We start from the raw sequence: 25,649 nt of genomic DNA, 5'->3' as shown, positions 1-25,649 counted from the left end.
CATAGGCACCAGAGAAACCTTTTGTTATACATTTCATGTGCTACCTTGAATCCAGAAGAAAACTGGCCATTATTTAGTAAATGCTGTTTGTAGCGAACACAAGGAAACAGGAGTTTATTGTACAGCAATATGAAATAGAGAGATGCTAAAATTAAAGCTTAATTTACGACCACCACCACCCCACACACAAAGGGAGAAATTAAGATTAACTATAAATTGTGGTGTTCTGAATTCAATAGTGCCTCTAGAAACCCTGTAATACAGCAGGAGGATTTAACACTGTTCTGTTCTTTCAAACAGAACCATGAGACCTTTGCTTTCTTCTGGCACCCAGCAAACATTCCTATGTGATACTGGTAGTTTAATCTCCTGAGCTGCTGCCACACCTGACCGGGGTAATCACTATGGCTAAATGCTTCTATTAAAAACATGTCTTCAGAATTTGGGAAACTCCCAAATAACTCTCAGCTGGGGGCTTTATTTTACGGGAAGCACAAAACTTAGCTTTCCAAACCATCTTGTTTAGACTTCCACTGATTTTGTGCTCAGTACCGCTTTCAAAATCAATCTCCAGCTCTGATCAGGATCCAATGTACTATGAAGCAAGTTGTGTTAGCCCTCAAAACTGAGAGGGGAAAACCTGAATGGGAACCTGCTTTTAAAGCTGAGAATTTCAGTGGTTTGGTATGGTGGTCAGCATTTCAAAGGGGAAAAAACATTCTAACGGATGAGTGCAAGCTTATTGTGTAAGCCGAAGCATGTATTTGGTCCCCAGCCTTCTATGTTTTGATCTCTCCTCTCAATTTGTGTTCTTCAAGTAAGCATTCAAAATAATACTAAAAAGAGTCTTACAAGTCACCTTACTTTTCAATTTGAGTAATATGAGTGACTTTTGAGTAATTTGAAACCCTAAGTGCTGGCTGTAGCTCAAATCTGCCAGTTCTTCCCTCTCCAACTGAAGACCAAATACTACATGGCACTAATAAGTATTTCTTCTTGCTCTGTTATTGCTGAATCCCTAATATTGCATAGATAATACTGGGGTTATGTAGAAAAATGTACAAGGAAATGAAAATAAATTCTAAGGAGCACTCTTCATAAAATTCAGAACATTTAATCAAACAGCAGTATTCACTGACATGAGTACAGTATCCAAATCATAGTCATATTGATTGTTGTCATATATATATGAAACACAATCCTATGGAAACACACCTGTGCAAGCTCTGCTGAAATAAATGGGAATTGGGCAAGTATGCAGTCATTCTGTCTTCATATTTCCTGCAAAATAAATTGCCCTGTTTCCAAATATGTTTCCTTTTTCATCTCAGTCCTGAGCAGCTCAGTTACTTGAGCCCTCCAGCCACACAATTACTGACACTGTCTCCTTACTACAAAGTAGAGGAAATACCAAAAAGCAATCTGAAATGACTGACTGCAAAAAGAGGCCAGAATGCCTGTTAATGGCTTAATTAAAACATAAATATTCCACGCCAGCCAACCCATTCCCACATAACCCCATTTATTACATTCACTTAAAAAAAAAACAAAAAAAAAAAAAAAACCCAAAACAATATTATAGCCGTTTTAAGATGGGAGGCGTGGTCCATATTCTGTGTTGTTAGAAGCATGTCCATATAAAATATCATGGCCCAAGTCAATGTTCTGCACAAATCTTTCTCCAAACTGCATTAGCCCTTATTTATTTATTAAACATTTCTATGCCACTTCACAGCTGGCTACCAGAGTGGCACCCTTACACTAATGCTTAATAAGTACTATTTCTTTAAGTGGGCTTCATCACAAATCTATGCTGCTAACTTGTTTGTAAAGACTTGCTTACCGGAAGGGACTAGACGTTGGAGTGGTGCTTCGTCCGGTGACTGGAGGTGTGCCTGGTTTAACATCAATGCCACTTCCAAAAGCTTTCAGGTCCATTTCTGACATCTGAAGCAAAGAAACCCAACCAACTTACAAAGGACACAAAATTACACAATAATACTTGCATGGGACACGGGTGGCACTGTGGGTTAAACCACAGAGCCTAGGACTTGCTGATCAGAAGGTCGGCGGTTCGAATCCCCGTGACGGGGTGAGCTCCCGTTGCTCGGTCCCTGCTCCTGCCAACCTAGCAGTTCGAAAGCACGTCAAAAGTGCAAGTAGATCAACAGGTACCGCTCCGGCGGGAAGGTAAACGGCGTTTCTGTGCGCTGCTCTGGTTCACCAGAAGCGTCTTAGTCATATTGGCCACATGACCTGGAAGCTGTACGCCGGCTCCCTTGGCCAATAAAGCGAGATGAGCGCCGCAACCCCAGAGTTGGCCACGACTGGACCTAATGGTCAGGGGTCCCTTTACCTTTACTTTCATGAAGGGCCCTGCCATACTCATTTACTCATCTTTACAATGGCAATAGGAGCTAGGAAACAAGTTCCACACCTACTCCAAAATCTCTTTGGGTGGTGGGGAGCTGTTGACATATTACGGTTCATACTCTCATATTCCACGTGACATAAATAATTAAAATCCTCAGCTAGGCAAACTGAAAGCTCTTAAGCACTCTCTACCAATACTCAGTGAATCTCACCAAAAGACTTATGCGTAACAGATAAAGGAGTCACTGAGCATTTGCTTGGTCTCTATGGGACTCAGAAGTACTTACTGGATAGTGTCAAATGGTCTAAGTAAATGTATTGCTATGGTGTTCCAGTATTTGGTTGAGTCCTCCAGAAAGCTATGTGCACAACACGAGCCCCTGAGCACAAACTCTGTCTGCTCAGCCTACCTCAGTCAGCTGTGCAGAGCGTGGGTGGCAAACCCGAGATTTGCATATTGCACACCAAGGTTTTTGGTGGTCTACAGGGAGCCCCAACAATTCAGTGGAAAATCAGTGGCTTTTTAAAAATAAAAAATAGTGACCCCACCAAACACTTTCCTCCACTATTTTCCAAAGTGGGCTTCCTCTCACACTCCCAGGTAATTTTCAGTAGTATAAAAAGAACTGGAGTTTCTAACACGCCATCCCCACCCCTTTGGAAACACGACCTTTCTTCCCTTTTTTGCTTATGGGTCCACTATTTTTAGTGCTACTCAGTGATGCCATTGGCTCACAGCTGGAGAAACAACACAACTGTGGTTCAGAGTATAAGGATGCTTGGGGGAGGTACACTCACCAAGTAGCCAAAAGTCAAGCATTTGACTGTGAATGTGAACCACCACAGGATACAAAACCTCCAGCCCGTGGGCCAACCTACTCACTGTCCACCAGCTGACAACACTGGGTGATGTCAGCTGATGGGGAGAGAGAGAGTTCAATGCTTCTGGCTGCTGTTTTGCCAGGGTGTTTCCCTGCAGGGTATGTGCTAGGGAACTTTGGTTGAATTAGTTTAATTCTAAACCAATTCCATCCATGTTCTATCTCTTCCATTTGCTATTTCCTCATAAACTGGTTATGGTGCTATAAGGACTAAGACGTTATCCCTTTGGAATGATTGCTATACAATAACCATGGCATGCCTGGATATGATGTGCATTTGTTCATGCTTTCCTGCTGCCATTCAGCAAGATTTAAGACACAGTCACCTTTACCTTCCCAGTTATAATGCTGTGTTGAGCTCCAGCGGGAATTAGTCCTCTGAAAGGCTGGCCTACTTGTGCTGGCCGACTCAGATTCTGAGTCTGAGGCTGTGGTGGCGTGTGCTGTAAAGGAGGCTGGAGGGACTGTGGAAGAGCAATTAATGGCTGGCCTGCTGATCCAAAGTTGGGCAAAGAAAGTTGTGATCCTGGTATAGGTACTGTCACCTGGAGGAAAACGCAAGAATGACTTAGACACACAGATGCTTCAATAGCTAAAGTGCATCATGGTTAAATTGCCACTTCTGAATACTGTCGAGAAATATACACGTGTTGCTCTCTATGTACAGCTAATATAATTTGTACCTTTAGTGCATCTGAACAGAAAGAATATACACATTTTTATCCTTTGGAGTTATAAACCTGAAAACATATGGGCAGCACCTGATGATTCAGAAAGCAAGCCAGAGTAGGACATGGTTCTTAGTAAACAGAATTCCCTCCCTGTCCTTCTCCTATAACTTATGTTTTCCATATCTCCCTCATTATTCCCTGTAAAACTGAGGTTTCAGAAGCAGGAATTGGGTTTCGTGGTGCAGAAAGCGGTAACTGAAAGCATTTATTTCTTGGCCCTGATGGAGAAGACATGCACCATACAGGCTCAAAAGGACAACGCTGTGAGGACACAATAGTGGAAGAGATGTAGTTTCTTCATAGCCATCTTACTTGTGTGGGGTAGATTTGCTAAAATTCCACACACACCCCACCTGGTATTTTAATCATGGCCCAGCCATTTCTCTGCCCCTAATCCTCAAGTAAGCCACGGAGGTATATGGACTCTACCTAGGGAGAGTACACTTAGGGAGTGTGTCAAACAGGTTCCACCAAGTGGCCAGAGCACCAATAGGAACACCAGTCATATCGACTGGAAATGTTCCAAGAACTCTCAAGAATACATATGAATCCATCAGCTTCTGTGGTGGGAGACCATCTTAATGTGTCCCCTACTCTGTGCAGAGAAACAGGAACGCGAGATATGTAAATCTCACCAGGAAATGAGTTTAAGACAAGTGTGCTATTTAAAAAAATCTCCTCATCCAAAGCACCAAACCTATACCCTGTTCAGATTCAGAGTGTTACCTGCCTCAGGGTGGGATCATAACATATTGTGACAGCTCTATTGTTGTCATAGTAGCCGTGAAGTCCTGAGACACCAAAGATGAGCTCACTATGGATGCTAAAAATCCACTATTAAATTGGCATGGCATCTAGGGTCCACGCATTCAAAGGGAAGGATTGAGAAGAGGCTTAGCAGTGCATTTCTAACCCCTCATCTGTTCTGTCCAGCCCCCATTGCAACCTCTCTGGTGTGTTTGTAATGACTTCAGTGATGGTGTCCTCACTGGGTAACTAGACAATTAGATGCAAAATACCAAAATTTAAAGTGCTATGTGCATAAAATATTAAACGAGATGCAATATAGTAAGAAGACAAGCTACACCCTACAGCAAACAATATACCAAAATATCACATAACATGAAGGGGAAATTGCTCCTGGCTACAACAGGGCACAAGTGTAGTTCTTAATTTATCCACTCCAGTTGCAGACCTTATCTAAATACCTTATTCTGATATTACCTTTCTTACTCAGAAGCAACCATTCTCTGCTCTCATGTAGAGACTTCTGTCTTTAGAGCAGGGAAATTCTGGTAAACATACATACTATGCCCAATTCCCCTTGCAACTCTGCAATAAAATAGAGCCTCCATTCTTGATCCAAGAGGGATGATCTCTTTTTTATTATTGTCCCACCAGCCTAATTTAAAGATTTACATCTTGCCTAGCAACAGTGCTGGCCTCCAATGCCACCACTGACTGCTGAGCCATGGTTTCGGGTAATACTGCAGTATGATCTAATGTAATATACCAAGTAGCCATTATTCAAAAGAGGCAAGCTTATGAAATACTTTTAGGATGTTCGCCTCTATAGAAGATCAGCACATCACTGAACAAACTGAACTGAATGGGAATTGTATGCAGACATTCATCTAGTGCTCCTTTCCATTTCTATGTACTCTATGTAGAAGAAATGCCTATGTAGTTTACAGATCTGCACCATCTTGCTAATGTTTAGATGCCATGAACAACACGCACAGGATTTTTCTAACAAATCCCCAGCAGAAGCACTATGGTCTTGAGTATTTATCACCTGATCTTGAGGAAAACTATTCTCTGAAACCACATTATGGTTTTGCATAATGGAAGATCAACTTCCTAGCTGTTGACTCTAGGATCATAAGAAGTTTAACTGGAGAAGGGTAAGGACCACAGTAAACATCACAGTGATCTCTAGACAAAAGGGGGCTTGATTTTTTTAGAGCAACACCTCTGAAGAAAAAAAGAAAGAAAAAGAACACTGTATATATATATATTATTCTGTGTTAGAACTGTTTTGGACTGCTATATTCAAAGAGACAGCAACTTCTCTATAAAAGAACACAAACTATGTTCTCAAAAGAGCATTCTCCTGTCAGGAGACAATGGTACTACATGCACCACAAGCACACAAACAAACAAACACATATTAAATATAATTGAAAGCAATTTACCGTGCCATAGTTTACCTGCTGGAGAGCACTGGGAGACGGCGCAGTGTTATAGAAGCTAGTCTGACCTGGTTGCTGAACCTGTCCAGAATACAAATTTGAGGCCTGGGTAAGAGTAGCTCTGGCCTGAGAAGAGAGAGGTTAACATTTTCTAGGTGACTAGCTAAGCAAGGTTAATTTAATTTGAAGAACAGAACAGTTGTATGACCATTTCATTTTAGATTTACTCTTCTCTGTACGCTGCAGCAGGAATGTTGCTGAACTTTAATTCCCATCAGCCCCAGCCAGCATGCCCAATGGTGAGAGCTGAAGTCCAAGGACACCTGGAGGGCCACAGGTTCTCCACTCCACATTTGGAAAAGCAGCAAGCGTGGATAAAATATGTCCCAGATTTAATTGGACACATAACTGCTGCTATGTATAATCTATATTCAAAACAGCTGAAATACATCACTGCCAAATATGGGAACAAGGTTCTATAAAAAGTGTAAGTTTTAATGGGTGAATCAGGACTGCATCAGGGTGTGCAGGACTCTTCCATACATCGGCCTGAAATTACCTGAAACATGCTATCTCTCTGTTCCAGTTTTCCTTCCTCCCTGCTACAGTTTGGAAAGAAGGGGGTGGGGAGAAGAGGTGCATTTGGGGAATCATATCCAGGGTTTGATGGGGTCCCTCCAAGTGTGGGTAACATTGTGATCTGTCCCAGGTGTCTATGAGTCACCTACCATTAATTACTCACAACGTCCTGGAGTGTCACTGTGTGTAAATGAAACCAAGGCTGCAGACCCAGCTGCCTGGTGTGGAGGGCCACAGCAGCTGCATGGGAATGCTGGCTGTTGACACCAGTCCAGTACAGTAAGTGTTCAACAGTATGGTGCCTCAAACAACTGAAGCACTACGCATAATAATACACATGAGTTGGGCTGCAGCTCAACCATTCCATTTTGTTGTATTAAAGCTCTTGTTGTATTAAAGAGGTGATTCCAACTCCTCAGTTACTTTTCTGGGGAGGTCTGACTCTGACCTGGAGAAGATGCGTATCAATAAGCTGGGAGCCTCCTAGTCCTGAAGCTTGACTCAGTTGATGCTCATACAAGATAGGAATAGGTTGAGTATTAGATGTCTGCTGAAATGCAAGGCTTGACTGTGCCTTGGCAAGTTCCTGATGCTGCACTGCTGGGAAGTTGTGTAAGGCTGTGCCAGAAAGAACCACTGGTGACGGCTGAGACAGGCCACTTTGCATAAATGCCTGCTGGGATCTATAAAACAATAGTGCCCTGAATTAGTTAAGTTAATAAAACTACAAAAACTGGTTTCATGATTAAAGTTTTAATGTGCACTAGGCATAAAACAAGGAGAAACACACAAACATATCATACACCCCCTTATTACAAGAAAAAGATTACTAAGGGGGGAATCCATGCAAATACTCAAAATTGACATTAATTTTAGACTTTTTTTGGTCTTGTTTACAGAACTGTAAGAATGGTTCTTTCTAGAAACTGTAACACATGACTTAAAGCCACTTCGCCAGCAGTTGAATAAAAGCGTCATAGCCAGGGAAACAGATTATTTCAAAATCTAGCACAAAAATGCACCACACAAGTTGTAAGAGCATCAAATTTACAATATTTCAAGCGATTCTGCTCAGAATTGCAGAGGAAACCTAAACTGAACAAACACAAAGGACTGGCAAGATTCTGAAGAGGCAGAGAAATGATACTTCACATACCACATCTATCCTACTCCCACCTCAGAAATTCTAAGCCTCCTTTTATTCTAACATTTTCAACACTTATCCCTAAAGCACACAAAAATCTAAAATGAATGAACTTACTTTGCATGAATATTTAAATTTTAATGTGGACTGTTTAATTTCAGAACTTGCATTTTCTGGTCATAAAACAGTACAGTTTTCACAATTCTTACACCAATGAATACAAATGAAATAAATGTGTGAGATAGTTAAGAGACTAGAACTAGAAACAAAATGTTAACCAAGAGGAGTTGCTTTTCTACTTACCTATAAGGCTGCAATGATGAGTTAAACAATTCCTGGGCTTGGGAAACAGCAGGTGCTGCTCCTAAACCCAACTGAGCTTGATGCTGCCCTTGCAGAGGTGCATATATAGGGATTGGTATCTGCTGAACTGATGTAGGCTGTAAGGAATATAATTAATTAGACATCCAAGCAAGCAAACAAACATCAGAAACTGCCTTGGGCTCAGTCCGTCTAGCAATTCTATTCTCTTGAGGTGGCTCTCAAAGTTCTCAGTTAAAAGGATGTCTTTTCAACCTGCTTCTTGAAATCCTTTAACTATAGATGCTGTGGATTGAAACTGGGAGTTTTACTCACAAAGAAAGTTCTCTGACACTGACCTATGATACCCGAACTAATAATGGTGTGTGCATCTCACTAGTTGCTAAAAATATCAAAGGAGTGGGAAGTACCTGCAGATTCTGCGCAAGACATTTGGCTTGCAGGAACTGCAGACTACAGAAGGTACCCCAGTTCTTGCAGCTGATGAGCATAATATTTCACAGTAGGATGCCTCTCCTCTTTGAATACACAGTTAAAAATGTTCCAGTATGAGCCACCAGCTGTGACCACAACTCAATGGTTTAGCTGGACAAGGACGTTCAAAATGGAGAATGGCTGAACTCTGATTTGGAATACAAGAGTCAACATTTGTATTGTTATTAAAAAGCAAATATGCCACCGTCAATCCCCATAGTACCTGTGAGAGCCCTGGCTGAAATCCCTGCTGCTGGGCCAGTGATGGAGGAGCCAGTCGTGCATGCTGGGTACCAAAGAGATGGCTTGTATCCATGTAGAAAGCTGGAATTTGAGCTACATAGTCATAAGAGAAAAAAATCAGTAGCACGGCGCATGAGTTAACTAAAAAGTAAAGGTAATTGATATGCCTAGCTGCTAAACAAATACTTGGGGGGGGGGCACATTTCAAAGGCAAGAAAAAAAGACTGATGTAAACTTTCAAAAAGAGCATTTGTGTTTTGTTTACAAATACTACAACATTCAATAAAATTTGTTGGGAGAAATGAATAGACTACAAAGTTGCAATCATGAAAGTAACCAGAAGATTTAAGAAACACTGAGCTTAAATTTAGTCACCCCTACCTTTAAATAGAAAGAGGAACCATTTACACCCAGATACAATGCAAAGAGACTACCTCGTATATTACCTGCTGCCGACTGAGACACATAGACCTGTGGACTCTGCTGCTGCTGAGCAATTAGCGATGGCATACAGCTTAGTTGGGAAAAGTGACCAGCAGATGCCAAATTACTTGTCTGTAACTGCTGTGGCTTCACTTTACAAATGTTGGGTGGATCAGAGGTTGTGGTTGTTTTTGTACTCAGTGAAGAGGTAGTGTATGTTCCAGCTCCTAAAATTACAACCAGCAAAGCACTGCTTTAATAGTTACTAAAATCTAACATGCTTCAGTAAGCTAGTCATAAATTTGGTGTACCCTAAGTAAAAATGCAAGTTACTAACTACTGCAGTACTTTATTCAAACATTCTACTTCTGTATTAAATATTTAATTAATTAATTAATTAATTTCTGTCACAACCTTCTTTCCAAAGAAGACCAGGAAAGCTAACAACAAAGCAGCAAAATATCATCAAAAATTTTAAATGAATACTTAAAAACATTAAGAACACCTAGAAACATTCAAACACAGTTAACGTATTCTTACAGGTAATACTTTCAAGGTTGCCACGAACAGTATATTTCAGTCATCAAATGCTTGGGAGGTCTTGTCATGGATCATCGCCAACCAGGCAACACCCAGACATAACAACACTAACTGGACCTTCCATGCCAATTGAAGGGTGCCTACAGGAGGATTAGCCTAAAGTAGCTTCACAGATTACTTCTTCCTATATGTGATGGCCCTAGTTGGCCCCCAAGTCTGTATAACAGAGGGATGTGTGGTAATAATGGTGGCCGTGCATTCTTACAGGGTCACATTTCCTGGAGACTTGTCAAAGGACTAGCATCTTTTGAAGTCTCACAAGGTCCCTTTACTCAGCTGGCATTCTATGCCAGCATTAGGGTCAGTATAATATTCACACATAGTGTCCCACCCAGGAACATGAGGGTGAAAGGTTGTAAACAAATTAAAAATGATGATGATGATAAACCACCATAGGACATATACAAGAGAATGATACATATAGCCAGAGTTTCCTTTGCAGTTTTCAGGACTGCTTCTTCTATAAATGAGGGAGCAAATTGTTTCTCTCCCTGCTCCCTGAATGAAGAAGCAGTCTCAGCAGTTGTGGGAGTTGCAATACATGCATAATTCCCTGACATGAGTTTTAAACCACTCCTTTAGACTGCAGTTAACTTTTTTCAGTAACATCAACTGCTTTAGAGCAATGATTCTTTAAATGTTTCCTGGGAGACACTATTGTACTATGAGAGGGGGTGAAGTATGTCATGGAAATGTAAGTCCTCTCATCTTCCACACCATTATGCCACTTCAAGGAGGCTTTATTCTGTCAATGAACAGGCATAAACAGCATCCAGAGTGAGTCATTTAGACTCTGATGTACAGGCTACGACCATTTTGTGCCATCATTTTAGCCCTGCCCCATTCCATCCCTGTTCTGGATTAAGTAGCATGTTCACAGCTGTTTCCTTCTGAATATACTAATGTTCTTATGTGCTTAAAATTACACATCACGTGTTAAACTTTCTTAAAAATTGACCAATAACCTACTGGACAAATACTACTTCAAGTGCCAAAGAGCTACCTGAACCCCTCTGCTAGATTTGTAGACACGCTTGAACCTAAATACTGGTTTTCTTCCCCAACATTCAGTTGTATTAAAACTTGATCAGACTTTATTGTCCATAATTAATGGGCTTTCCAGTGAAATTCATGTACTGTAGTAAAACCTTATCTGAGCGTCTTAGGTGGAGGAGGAAATCTTGGAAACTTTCAGTTACAGGCAACTCTCTGTTTGCATTCCAGGCATTCACACGGGTCAGTGGAGCGCCTGTCAGCCCACCCTACTATCCCCCACCCTCTTCCAGGTTCAAAATAACATGCTCATCGGCGATTACGTGTCATGTGAACACGTGCGAAATGGTCGCCACCTGTATTATGGTTTAATTACGATATCTCTATAGTCAAGGTAAACTAACCAGAGCAGGCAAGCTAAGAACAAGCTAGCTATGTGTGTTGCTTTTAGAATAGAGTTGAATAATGCAGAGAGTTAAACAGAACTGGAACCTGAGTTTGCTTTTACCTTCTTCCCTCCCCATCTCTTTTGTGTCATGTCTTTTAGACTGTGGCCAGGGGCTGTCTTACCTTGTTTCAAGGGACTGTATGCAAGCTGCTCTGACAGGCTTTTAGACTGAAGGACTATGAAACTTTCAAGGAGATGAGTAACTATATAACCTTTAGAAGACATCTGAAAGCAGCCCTGTATCGAGAAGCTTTTTAATGTTTAATTATGCTTTTATATACAGTGGTGCCCCGCAAGACGAATGCCTCGCAAGATGAAAAACCCGCAAGACGAAAGGGTTTTCCGTCGCGGAGGCACTTCGCAAGACGAAGTTCCCTATGGGCTTGCTTCGCAAGACGAAAACGTCTTGCGAGTCTCGCCATTTCCCCCCCGCTTCCCCCCCCCTTTTCAAAGCCGCTAAGCTGTTAATAGCCTTTTAACAGCTTAGCCGCTAAGAGCGCTAAATCGCTAATAGCGCTAATCCGCTTAGCCACCAATGGGGTTGCTTCCCAAGACGAAAAAACCGCTAGAAGAAAAGAATCACGGAACGGATTCTTTTCGTCTTGCGAGGCACCACTGTATGTTGGAAGCCACCTAGAGTGGCTGGTGCAACCCAGTCAGACAGTCTGCGTAACAACAACAACAACAAGGCTGTAGTCCAAATGTTTATACCTGACAATGAAGTTGTAGGTGTAACTGAAGCCACAGGAATGGGAGGCATTGATGCACTTGAGAAAGAGCTGTATGTACCGCTGGTTGGTCCACTGCTGCTGCTGCTGCTTCCGCTGCCACTGCTGCTACCACTACTACCACCTACTGGAGATGCTGATGATGTAGCTGGTGAATTCTTCTCCCCGACATTTGGTGAATTTTCCCATGCTTTGCGAGCAGACTCCATCTAGTCAGAAAAAGGAAATGGTTCCACTTTGAAATACGAATTTAGCCCATTTAATTTTCACAGTGTCTTATTTTCACTTTCTCTCTCTAGACAGCATCCATACTCCTCTAGTTAGCTGCCAGGGAAACTGAATTGTTTTAGAATATTAGAGGTATAAATTGTTTAACGTTTTCAGAAAACATGGGGCAAGCATACAGCAAAGGTTAGAGCCAAGTGTGAATCATTACTAGCTTTGATACATTAAAAAAAATATTTTCTCAAGAAAACCTTTTAGAATTATTCCTCAGCTATTTAATCCACATATTAAAATTACATTAATGGCACCATTAATCTAACACATTTTACACTCTAGATCTGAATCCCAGGGACCCACAAGTATGAAATATGAACTAAGCCAAATGTAGCACAATCCTGCACATTGACCATAATACAGTTTTTGAAAACCCCAGCGAAACGTTTGCTTTTTATACCACAGTTTAGAACTTGCCAGTAACCAAAACCAGGATTAAATAGGTTTAAGTAAGCTGGGCTATAGTGGAAAAAGTCAAAGAAGAGATTTGCAACTACATTTTCATTAACTGCTATCACTGGGCTTGCTTTCAAGTATAAAAATGTGCCCAAGACACGTGTCAACTCTTCATGGTTCTATATTGAATCTACCACCTCAGCATCTCTGAGCAGTCCTGAAAAATGCATAAACTTTGCATAAGCCACCATATTAATAGTACTCATACCTAATGAGGCATCATAAAATTGAACAGATTGTTACTTCTCTGGAAGTTGTATTTTTGCAGTGATTGAATACAGAAACAGGTGGTGAAGATATACAGTTGCAATCAAAATTATTCAACCCCCGTTGCAAATCAGGTTTATTATCAAAATTTACAGACTTTCAGCTGTTTGCAATGAGCAAATCAAACAAAAGCAATTGAAATAGCTCAACACAATGGATGCTTCAAGTGGTTTCTCCAAACTCACTATTATTCAACCCCTTCATGGCAAGCATCTTAGTAGAGCAGCCTTTTGCTGCTATGACCTGCTGCAAATGAGATGCATAGCCAGACAGCAGCTTCTGGCAGTGTTCCTGAGGAATCTTAGCCCATTCCTATGAGCAATGGTCTCCACCTCAGTATTCTTCTTGGGTTTGTGTGCTGCAATCACCTTCCCACCAGAGATTTTCTATGGGGTTCAAGTCAGGTAACTGTGATGGCCACTGTAGAACCTTCCAGGACTACTTCTGCAACCAAGCCTTGGTGGAATTTGAGGTATGCTTGGGATCATTATCCTCTGGGAAGCTCCAGTGACGCCCAAGCTTCAGCTTCCTCACGGACAGCATGTTTTCTTCTAAGATTTCCTGATACTTCAATGAATCCATCCTGCCTTCCACATGCTGCAAGTGTCAGAGGATGCAAAGCAGCCCCAGAGCAGAGTGTTCTTTTCATTCTTCTTCCTCCAGACATAGTGCTGATCCATGGGGCCAAAAAGTTCCAATTCTGTTTCATCACTCCACAGAACCGTATCTCAAAACTTCTGTGGCTTGTTTATATGATTTTGAGGATACTGGAGCTGAGTTTTCTTGTGCTTTTGGTTCAGTAGTGGTGAACGTCTTGGAGTTCTGGCATGGAAACCTTCTGCACTTAGTAAGGCACCTTACTGTGCTCACTGAAACATCAGTGCCTGCTGTCATCAAGTCTTGCTGCAGCTCTTTTGCAGTCACTTGAAGGTTTTTCCCAGCCTGCCTTCTCAGTATTGTGGTTGCTGCCTCAGATAGCTTCCATTTTCTGCCCTGTCCAAGTAGTGTAACCACTATTCCTTTTAACCTTTAACTTGCAAATTATGCTTTCAACAGTGTTTCTGGGAACATGCAGTGCTTTTGCTATCTTCTTGAATCTTGCTCCTTGTTTGTGAAGGGCGATGATATCTTCTCTTATCTTCTTGGACCATTCTCCAAGAAATTCATATTTCTAACATGCAGCCAAATTTAACACTCAGCAAACACCTAGCCAGCTCAGGTATTTCATGTTGCTTTTGATTTCAATTGCTTTTGTTTGATTTGCTTACTGCTCAAGCACACCTGTTGCAACTAATGAAGCCCTTGTTCAGCTACATAAGGTGTGCTTGAGACAACACCTGTTGTATTTGGCTGTTGTGAGGGATTCTATTCAGGGGGGTTGAATAATAGTGAGACGGGAGAAGCCAGTATAAGTTGCAATTTGAGCTGAATTTGGAGAAACCACTTGAAGCATCCACTGTGTTGAGCTATTGCTTTTGTTTGATTTGCTTATTGCAAACAGCTGAAAGTCTGTAAATTTTGATAATAAACCTGATTTGCAATGGGGGTTGAAGCATTTCAATTGCAACTGTATACTGTGGTTCTTAAATTATGGAAGAAATATAGCTTAGATCTTCATTACCGTTGCCTTCTTTGAATCACTTCCAAGATGCTATGGCACTTAAAGGCAACCCATGCCCTGTATGTTGCCCTCACCCTTCTCCCATGTGATCAGTTGGTTGCTTCCCGCAGCTGCCAAAATTACCCTGCTGCCTATCAATTTCAGCTGAAAAGTTCAGCCTAAAAAACCCTGGTATTTACTTCCTTCCTTCCTGGTGTTTAATCATCTGCTTTGCGCTCCTGTGCCACACAGTGAGTACTGAATGACTGCCACCACTGCTCTTCCTTTTAGTGAGAGAGGATGGTTGAGTTTGGTGCAGAAAACGGCAGCTCACCCACAGCTGTGGCCTCTTGCCTGCCTTTGAGCTAGAGCCTGGCCTGGCCTGATAACCCTTGCCATTGCCTCAACAATCCTTCTAACACCAGGAGGAAATGCAGACAGAGTGCAATTTCAAAATACAGCTTGCTCTTCAAACCTGCATAGGGCAATTAGGAGAATACTGAAGACAACCCATTGTGTGTGTGACCACGCCCTGCAACCTGGCAATTGCAACAATCCAGCCAAGATTATTGTGTGTCATGGGAGGCTTGCTGCTTTTGCCCCCCACAAACTGTAGGAAACATTTTTGCCCACTAGTGTGTGGTCCTCAGGGGGAAATGTTGCTTATCCCTGCTATGGCTTTCAGAAAAGTAACAGTAAGTCAGTCTTCAGATGCCACAGGACTTGTAGTTGTCTATGCTAGACAATTTTTATGGATAACCACTTTCGATCATGAGATTATGTATTATATGTATCCATTTAAAATCAACCCTATTTTCTAATGCAACTGTTTTCAGCTACAATGCATGCTGCAAATTAGCATCTTACTGGAAATTAATCCAGACAAAACTATGTATTGGTTATTAAGAGTATTTTATGGCTTTAAAGCCTCCCCCCCTCTATTGAGTTTAATATACAATTATATCCCTAGGTGTAAAATATTCCAGATACTGCACAGAAATATCAAATATTCATTGCAGAACACAAAAGGTTCAAATGTAAAACCTATTTTAACGAAGACAATAGCATGATAAGAATCCATAACAAGACATTAGATACTGTTCATAATACAACTGCTGTATTAGAAAATGGCATGTGCCTTCATCTACCTTCCTATCGTCCTGCCTGTCCACATTCACAACAACAAATTACATGTAAACTTTATACCAAATACCCAAATAGTTCCTCAGACTAAACAGAACAAAAAGGTACATTACTTTATCACAGAAATGCTTTCACCTGAATACATCCACAGAGGCACAATAGTGAAGCTTAAATGATACGTCAACAAGAAGCAGATCAGAGACGGAAAAGGCAGCACTGCCATGTCAATCTAGCAACAACTGTAATAATTGTTGAGTGTAAGCTCTGCTGAAGTTGTGCACATTTACTTTACAAGTTGCTTTCAGCCCAGTGCTATGTCTGTTGGACAATTTTCATAAGTATTTTGAAATGTGGGCCAGGTCTTCAAAAATTCAGTCTAGTCTCAGCTGATTAAGAGAGTTACTAGTATATACATATGATGTATGTCAATAAGACAAGAACCCCACCCTCTAAAATCTGTAATCATAGGAGGCACGTTCCTATTTGGAACCTCTCTCACAAAAGCTCTATTTAACTGAGTTGTGCAAATACATGTTCTACCACTTTGCAGAACTGAGAAGAATTGGTATCAATCTGTAAATATTGCTACTGAGACTCACTTTGCAGCATGAGATGCACAATATAGTCCAAATGAACACTGTCAGCTATGAACACTACCTGGCTGCCTTCACACACCTACCTCACACAGTCACTAAAAGGTCACACCAGTTACCACTTAATAGAAAATATCAAGCTATCAGCAAATTCTAACACTGCCAGTCTCCTGCACAAAGTGTGCTGCATCAGCCAGCCAATACACATTACATATTGCTAACCTCAACAATAATTGCTCAAAACAATACAAGCTATTTCACAGAAAGGCATCTGGAACCACCTATCTATACATAGCTCATTTCCCATATACTCTCTATAGGAGGGGAAAATCACAATCACCCTAATAAGTCCTATCTAATATTCTGATGTGTATCCTAGGATTTGGGTGGCAAGAGTCAGCCAATTGCTGTTAGTTACAAAGTGGGGTCAAAGAAATGCAATGAACCCCCTTAGAAACTCCTGTTCTAGTGGTCTAAAAAGCAAAAACTGCCCTTTTGGTCTCTCCACTGAAGTTTGCCAGCAAGATCTTGATGAAGTCTTTCCCCTGCATGCAAGAAAATGACCCTTAGAGGGATGTGGTACATACCTTGAGGGTGAGGTCCACGGTTGCGGGAGAAACTGGAGTTAGGCTGGAGCTCTGTTGTAGAGCCTCCCTCCTAGGGAGGGGAAGGGTGTGGGGCAGGGGCACCTGAAAGGCAGGCAACACACATCACATTCTAGCTAGGTCTATAACGGAAGCCCCAACAAAAGCAAGAGCTCAAGCAATGCCGCTGAACTAAATTGTCTTTCAGGTGCAAGCATTTAGCAGGGAAGCTTTAACATAAAAAGGACAAAAAAAGATCTGACAGGTGGGGGGAAAAGACTTTCTGGTTCATAGTCATGGCTTGTTGACCATTTCCTTTTGGATTTAATTCCAAAAATTAAATTCAGGTTATTGTAGTTCCCCTACACTGATTCTCACAGGACTCGTTAAAGAAGTAGAATGATGGTCCTCAAACGTTGAGAAATATCCTCCTTTCATAGTGTCACAGGTGCACAAAAACTAAACTACTGCAGGAATAGTACAATTTTACTTGAACTTAACTAAGTGCAATCAATAGATTTTCCTGAAGACTCAAATATAGACAAAACAAAGACATTGATGCTCTCTTACTCTTGGCCATTATCTGTGCTCTTATAATCATTCTTACAAGATACTGCCACAGAATGGAATTAAGCTAGTTTAAAGAATGAAGGTAGATGAAATTTTCAAACCACACATCTAGGAGTAAATCGAACTCCAAAAATACTGTACACAAAAGTCATCAGCACCCAAGAATTACACAGTACTCCATCATGGACATAATAATCAACCTCAAACATTTCAAAACTTTATGAACAAAAGGGATGACAAAGAAAGCCACAAACACCGCCATAAAGTATACTTAATAGGAAACAAGTCACTAACTGGAAACTCTCTTGGAGAGTTGTTCAAATCCTGCTCTCCTTCAAACACAAGCAACATGGTTACGCCAGAGATGGAGTCGCAAAGCAACAAAATAATAAGCACCAGGATTCCATAAGGGGACACTTTCTGTTGCCAGACAGCATTTGCCAAGGTTTACCATCAATCAAAGAACGCAAAACCAAAGCCTTTGCAGACTTAACAAATAAAAATAAAGGTACATTGGATAAAAGCATTTAAATTCAATAACCACTGCCATTATTCTGCTCTTAAAGTTCTAGGTTGCTCTGATCTTATTTGGCATCCACAATTGGTTTCCAGAGTTATTCACAGAATATTTAGGTGTCCACATATTGCAGTAGGAAATAAGATACTAGTCTGAAGAACCATTTGTAGAGGACCTGTACCACTTTGCCGAGAAACACGAGACTAACACACAAACAGAATGGTTACAATTCACATTGTATGCCACGTTATTTAGAGGTCACCACCCACACACTTCTCAATTTTGTGTGTGTTGCTTTTGCTTTTTCAAGCCCTTATAAGATGAACAGAAACTTTCCTTCTCTCTTGTAGCTGTGGCTAAAGAGAGATATCTCACAGAGCCGTGATTTGGCAGTGAGAAGCAACTTCATGGTCTCATGCTTTCACCCCTCAAACTTGTGCATGCCTTCTCCATCCTTTTCAGAGTTTGAGAGAAAAATAATTTCCCACAATGTTTAAATTGGGCAGGCCATCAATCCAAACCAGGGACTTAGACCCACTTCAAAGCATGGCTCCAATCTCCACTTTGCAGACAAACTATGGTTACTGCTAACCTGAATTATCCAATTTAGCTGTCAGCTGTTACAGTAATCTCAAACAGAGAAAGAGAAGGTGAAGGAGCAGACTAATCATGGGGGTGGGGGAGTAGAGAAGAGGAAGAAGAAGTGTGTGATCATAAATGGATGCTCCAACTGGCTCCATGGCATATGAATTTACTCTGCAAGTGATATTCTTGCACAAAAAGTCTGTTTTGTCACTTACACGCTTGTCCAGAGTAATGCCTACTAGCATAACACAAAAAGCCAATGTCAAGGCTATGGTGGGAAGGGTGTGTGTGAAAGACAACAAAGTAATTACTTGAGTAAACCCTATTACTATATTACGATTGCAAATATGACCTTCAGGATTGCTCAATATAGATGTAGTTACCTTAACAAAATTCTTCCTGCATGTGTGATGAGTCATTTTTTTCAACATGTTCACTGCATGTTATATAGCAGACTGGCAATTTTGATATAGAAATAAATTCTAGTAAAACTGAAGTATGTGCAGGTGCTGCTATTGGAATGCTCATTATACAAAATCTCAGTTATCTGAACACAAAGAATTATGCCCAAACCTTGGTACATGGATGGCTAATTCAGATACCCAAACAGTCAAAGTTTGCCCATTTCCTTACTTGGTTGTGTTTTGCTGGTCAGCAGCAGCCATTTCAGGCACAAAGCATGGAAAGAGATCAGACAAATCAGGGAGCAGGAGAGATCAAAGAATTTTTTTTTCCTTTGTTTGGCTTTTGCTGATTGGCTGCAGCAGTTTCAGGCAGAAACCATTAAGTGATGGAGGGAGGGAGATCAGACAAATCAGGGAGCAGGAGAGATCAAAGAAATAATTTTTCCTTTGTTTGGCTTTTGCTGACTGGCTGCAACAGTTTCAGGCAGAAAGCATGGAGGAAGCATGGATAAATCACGGATTAGAAATGTTCCCATAGGAAATAATGGAAATCATCAGCTCATTATGCGAACGCTCACATCACAAACCGTTTCCAGGGAATGCATTGTGTTTGGAGAACGGAACCTGCATGTAAATGATGCAGTGGAAAGGACTATGTAAGTAAATCCCTCCTGGCGTATTGGAGATGTCATGACTGAATGCTCTCCCATCTACAGCTGGGAAGGTAGCACTTTGGAAAGAAGAGCTAGGCCAGCTTTCTTCTCAACACACAGCTTTCTACAGGAAGGGAGGGGTGTGTTTATTTTTAGTGTGGAGGGTGATTTTATGCAAACCTCACCTGTATTGTATATTCTGAAATCAGACAAGCCCAAGAGAGATGACACCAAGTAATCCTTCTGAATGTGTAGTGAGAGCCTTAATGAACCTAGAATTAACTATTTTGTGAAAATCTCAATTGCCATAACAATATGCATTTCCTTACCACATGGTACTGCACACACAATATGCTAATACAGTGGTACCTTGGGTTAAGTACTTAATTTGTTCCAGAGGTCCGTTCTTAACCTGAAACTGTTCTTAACCTGAAGCACCACTTTAGCTAATGGGGCCTCCTGCTGCTGCCGTGCCGCCAGAGCACAATAACTGTTCTCATTCTGAAGCAAAGTTCTTAACCCGAGGTACTATTTCTGGGTTGGTGGAGTCTGCAACCTGAAGCGTATGTAACCCGGGGTACCACTGTAACCCTATAGCCTAGCTAGCACTGATTGCTCAAACCACTATTTTTTCCACAATTCTTGAAAGCTTCTCAAAATTCCATTAAGATGAAACACCCATCTTCCACTAGCCTTTATCTACAAGGTTTCTAACATTATTTTTGCATTGTTACTGCACAATAAAAATTACAGAAGATCTGTATAGCAATTTTAGTTTTAAATGCCATGAAAAATAAAAGTTATGTTTAAAGCTATGCTTAAAGTAACTAATAAGCTTACATTTGTCACTAAAGCCTCTTCCATCTTTGCACTGCTTGTAGCCACTGTACTGGAGTGAGAAGAAGGTGCTGTATAGTCTGTTACAGACTCCTGTAAAGAAAAGAGTTGAAGAAGCTGACCTATACAATAACAATACCCTGTAAAAAAGAGAGCTTTAAAGAGATGAAAAAGCTAAAATAATCTCTCCATTCACAACTTCATTAACTAAGCTGTCATATCACAATAAAGCATCATAAATAACTTTACATAACTTCATAATCCACAAAAAAGGTACATGAATACACTTATTTTTACTTAAGATAAGTTATAGGCCACCTTAAACAACACACTCTCTCAAGGTAATTTCCACAACAATAGAACAATGCAATACTTTCAGAATACCAAACATTAATGAAACCAGCAGTAATAAGCACATATCCAGCCCCCCTAATATAGCTATAACTTAAAGCATCAGCAGCAAGACAGCACAGCAAACGGATTAAAACAACATTCAAGTGAAGGCCATCAAAACCAGGCAAGCTCTTAATGCCTTTCTAAGGACCTAAGGAGATCTGGCTGGACAAAGCCCTACTGGTACTGAAATCCAGAACCATAAAGGTACTACAGAAAATACCTGCCAATTTAACTGTTCTTGAAGGTTGGCAGTTAAGATGGCCTCCCTTGCCAACACTGGAAGTATGGGCAGACTGGTATGGGGGCAGGCCTTTAAAAAACACACCAAAAACCTCAAATCCAACCATTGGCCCTCCAGCTGTTGCTGAACTATAACTCTCATCAGCCCCTGCATGGATGGCAAAAGGCCAGCAATGATGCAAATTGTGGACCAGCAACATCTGGAGGGTCAATGGTTCTTTTAAATGTCACCACCAGCACTTTAAATTAGGCTCAGAAACACACTAGCCACCAAGTGCAGTTTCAAAGCTTCACATGGTCTGACCACCTAGCTCCCATCAAGACACTGACAGCTGCATGCTAAACCAGTTGAAATTTTAAAACTGTCTTTAAAGGCAACCCCACGAGGAGTCCAGCCTGGATGTGACTAGAGCATTAATAACTGTGGCCACATTTGACCTCTCTAATAGGTACACCAGCTGAAGTTGATAAAATGAGCTCCTGGCCACCATCACCTGTGCTTTGCCTGTTAGTGTATAGTACACAAGAACTCAGAAAGTGTGTACTTGGTTCTTTAGTGGGAGGGCAACTCCATCTAAGATCAGTTGTAAGGAGCATGTGATCTCCCTGCCTACAGATTTCAATCTTATCTGAATTTAATTTCAGCTTGTTTACCCCCATCAGTCCAAAGACAGCATCTAGATACCAGTTTAGGAACTCTACAGCCCCCCTGAAATCAGAGGACAAAAAGGAGGGGTAGATTTGAGTGTCATCTGCAAGCTAGTCATTGCTGCCAAAACATCCAGCTGATGTCCCCCAGCAGTTTTATGCAGATGGTAAAAAGCATGGGGGACAAGACAGACCCTTGAGGCACCCCACAAGGCACCATGGGGAGAACTGGAAGTCCTCCTCAACCACCTTCTGAGAATGCTCCTCAAGGAGGAACTGGAAATGTTTAATTACAAATTACGAATTACTGAGGGCCCCCTATTTTTCAAAAGCCAAGTCACAAACCCCCTACTTTTGAAAATTTTGATAACTCTATGGTAGTTACCTCTGCAAAGCAATGTTCTGAACAAAATGTGGGGTAGTCCTTAATAAGCAAAGGATTTTAGGGATACTAAAAAACAGACTAGGGCTGAGTGATACCTGGTTTTTAACATCGTGATATATCAGCAGCTAAACATCACGATATTCTGATATATCACAATGTCTGAAATTGGAGATCAGGCATGGGGATGAGGGAAGGAGCAGCCATGGAGATCACGCAGGTAGGGTGAGATCATCATGTGATATTGGCGGTCCCTTGAAATTGGCTGCCCTGTTCTCCCTCGTGTGAAGAGCAATACATTGCTGTGTATTGCCAGGTCAAAATTGTGATTGCGGTGCGATTTCAAAAGAGATTTTGGCCAAAATATTGAAAAATCGCTGAGCACTAAAACAGACCATAAAATTTGAGAGATCCAGAACATTGTTTGGCATAAGCTATTCACTAGGCCAATCAAGGTTGTTTCTGTCCCAAATCCAGGCTGAAGCTAAACTGGGATCTTCACATGAATAGTGGTATACAAATTTAATAAACAAATAATAGTAACTGGGATGGATCCAAATAATCAGCATCTTCCTAAGCTATCTGTAGTTGATATACCACATCCCACTCCAACACCACGACCCAAAATAGCCAATGTGAAAGTGGACAATAATTGTCTGAAGCCCTGATGGACTACATGGAACTGGCAGAAATGACTGGCAGAATCCGAGACCAGGGAGAAGAGTCGGTGGAAGAAGATTGGAAAAAATTTAAAGTATATTTACAAAAAATATAGCAAAATTAATGAATGTTAGAAGGATGCTGGAATGAATTTACATGGTTTTAGCAGAAAGGTTATAAAGAATTAAGTAAAAATGGATTGTTAATGGGTCAAAGTGTAAAATTTATGGTCAAACTGCGTTAAGATAAACTATAGAACAAAATTTGAGAAAGAGGGAAAGGACTTGCTGAAACAGTTAATTGAATTAGAATACAAAAAAGGGAGGTGTGAGGAAGTCGAGGAAATAAGTATATGAAATATAAAGATATGAAAATATCGGATGTGTTTTTTTTTAATTATTATTATATAAATATTTTTGTATTTAAATGTTTTTGTTGTGTTTTTTTTATTGCTCTGCTGTACTGTTTTTTTATTGTATTCTCTTTTATTTTTGAAGTATTGTAACTTTTTTATTGTTTGTTTTTTCTTTTCTTTTTTGTAATTGTTAAACTTTAATAAATATCAATAAAAAAATAATAATAATTGTCTGAAGCCATAGGATCTAAAATGGCCCCCTTTAATACTTTTGTTTAAACATACAAATGTGTATTGACTTTCCAAGGGTGGATAGAGGTGACTGTTAAAAGCCAATTTTTCTTCTTCTTCTTCTGAAGTCTGAATAAGACTATTTGGGAAAATACTAAAATATTTAAAACAACATGACATGGAACATGCTTTGAAGTTCCAGGCTGTTTGCCTTGATCAGTTGAATAGGTTTAGGAAACGTTAACTACATGACTAACTGATGCTCAAATACTTGATTATTGTAAGGCAAGACATTGCCTGAAAGAATATTTCCACATGCATCAACTGAGAAGAAAGTAAGAGGACTTCTCCCATATGGAGCAGAGGTGGGGAAACTTTGGCCCTGTCATTAGGTTTGGATGCAATGCTAGGTGAAAGAATGGCTTAGCTTTGGGGAGCATGGCAGCAACATGACTATGGGAGGAGCAAAGCAGCCACATTTTTTTTCTCCAAGTACCCACATGTTCAATCATTCATGCTTAGCCATGGTTTGGCTTCATTTTTGTGTGTACCAGAATCCATGAGCCTATGAAACCATACATTTTGGACAGTTCTTGAAAAGTCTTCAAATAAAAAACAAAGGAAACTGAGCAAAAGCAATGCAGAAAACACAACCCTGTTCTTTGTCTTATGCTGATGTTTCCACCCTATTACTTCATTCTGGAACTAGGAGAAGTATGAGGAAACAAAGCTTTAAGCTGTTTCAGCTTATGTCAGAGACTTGTAGCTATTGTTACTTTTCTACTAAAGCAAATGTCCATAAAAGCTGCATGGAGCAATACCTGAGCAAGAACCTAATGCTTGGATGCCTTCACTTACTCATAGCCATTTAAAAAAAATGGGTACTGCAAACTTCTAGGACGAAGGCCATAGAAAAAGCTCTACTGAAGCCAGCTTCTCCATATTTATGAATATTCACTATATATGAATATTTATTGTATTTATAAATATTCCACTCAGGTATATCTAAATTCCACCCATTCAGCACTGATTAGTTAAGTAGCCATTCCATTTGATTCTTACCTTTTGGGTTGCTCCAAACTCTGAAGCAGTCACGGATATCATTGTTCCTATTTCAGTACCAAGTTCAGCAGCTGCTTTGCCTTCTTTAGAAGGAACAGGGTCTGGACTTCTGACGGTAGCAGGGCTTGGTTTCTCTTGCCCCTCAGGGTCCCCTTGCTGAGCCTCCTTTACTTTCTTGTTCTTTAATGACCGTTCTTTCCCAATGGGACCAGGCTTGTACTCTTTGTTTTCTACTGGACTCAAATCTGAAAGCTATGCAATGTATTAAAAGATTATTGCCTCTTCGTTTATTATGTTATTATATAACCTATATTCCATCCTTCCTCCCTAGGCTTTTTTTCAGCCAGAGCTTGCCAGAACACAGTTCTAGCACATCTCAGGTGGGCACCATTACCGTTAAGAGAGAACAAGGGAAGTGTTCATGGTGAGCTCCGGCACCTCTTTTTCTAGAAAAACAGCATTGCTTCCTCCCAAGGCAGCAATGGGCGGCAAACACAACCATGAGAAAATACAGTTAAAACTAAAGTATAAACTTTAGTTACAACTACAACTGGGCCTGAAACCAGACACAAGTAGATCTATATAACTGCTTCCTCTAGTCAAACTGCAGCTGGCTGGTCAGCATGGCAAGGTGACTCTCTTAAGTCACCTTGCCATGAATGGAATATTAAGAGACTGGGTGGTAGTTTCTAAAACCTCTGGATCCAGGAAGGTTTAAAAAGGGATGCACCACTGCCTCTTTCAAGATGCTTCACATAATTCCCTTTGTAGGAAGGCTCTAACCACTCCCCCAGTCTAGTCAATCCCTGCTACTAGATTTTACCAGTCACGGGCAGAGATCAAGAGGGCACACAGTCAACCTCACTACTGTGTCCTGTCCATGTCCTCAGGCTACAACAACAGAAACTTATCCCACAGGCTGTAACATGATGGTGCCCTTGCATAAAGTCTGACATAGAGCCGAATGATTTCGCCCATAAAGGGATTCACAAATCATTCACTGTAAGCTATTGAATGGTTAATGAAACAATACCAGTCTGGACCAGTCAATTTACTA

The 25,649-nt window shown here is 40.8% G+C and overlaps 1 protein-coding gene across 20 annotated transcripts in view; it reads right to left on the bottom strand.

Annotated features, from left to right (window-relative positions):
• PRRC2C (proline rich coiled-coil 2C) overlaps positions 1-25,649 on the bottom strand; it is a 77,844-nt gene that overhangs the window by 7,829 nt on the left and 44,366 nt on the right. For 3 of the 20 annotated variants that reach the window (XM_028732260.2, XM_028732274.2, XM_028732263.2), the window contains exons 22-33: positions 24,593-24,844; positions 20,622-20,711; positions 17,056-17,157; positions 12,114-12,339; positions 9,373-9,588; positions 8,919-9,031; positions 8,204-8,340; positions 7,205-7,439; positions 6,181-6,303; positions 3,587-3,799; positions 1,844-1,947; positions 1,216-1,281 (exon numbers count right to left, since the gene is read on the bottom strand). In XM_028732260.2, coding sequence (XP_028588093.2) covers positions 1,216-1,281; positions 1,844-1,947; positions 3,587-3,799; positions 6,181-6,303; positions 7,205-7,439; positions 8,204-8,340; positions 8,919-9,031; positions 9,373-9,588; positions 12,114-12,339; positions 17,056-17,157; positions 20,622-20,711; positions 24,593-24,844 — 1,877 coding nt within the window. The remainder of the gene's footprint in view (positions 1-1,215; positions 1,282-1,843; positions 1,948-3,586; positions 3,800-6,180; positions 6,304-7,204; positions 7,440-8,203; positions 8,341-8,918; positions 9,032-9,372; positions 9,589-12,113; positions 12,340-17,055; positions 17,158-20,621; positions 20,712-24,592; positions 24,845-25,649) is intronic. The other 17 variants (XM_028732267.2, XM_077928178.1, XM_077928181.1 and 14 more) reach the window with 14 other exon arrangements.

The sequence above is a fragment of the Podarcis muralis genome, chromosome 5, assembly GCF_964188315.1.
Source record: "Podarcis muralis chromosome 5, rPodMur119.hap1.1, whole genome shotgun sequence".
In the NCBI taxonomy this organism is placed as follows: domain Eukaryota; kingdom Metazoa; phylum Chordata; class Lepidosauria; order Squamata; family Lacertidae; genus Podarcis; species Podarcis muralis.
Note: the sequence above shows the minus strand (reverse complement) of the source record. Positions and strands in the feature narration are given on the sequence as shown.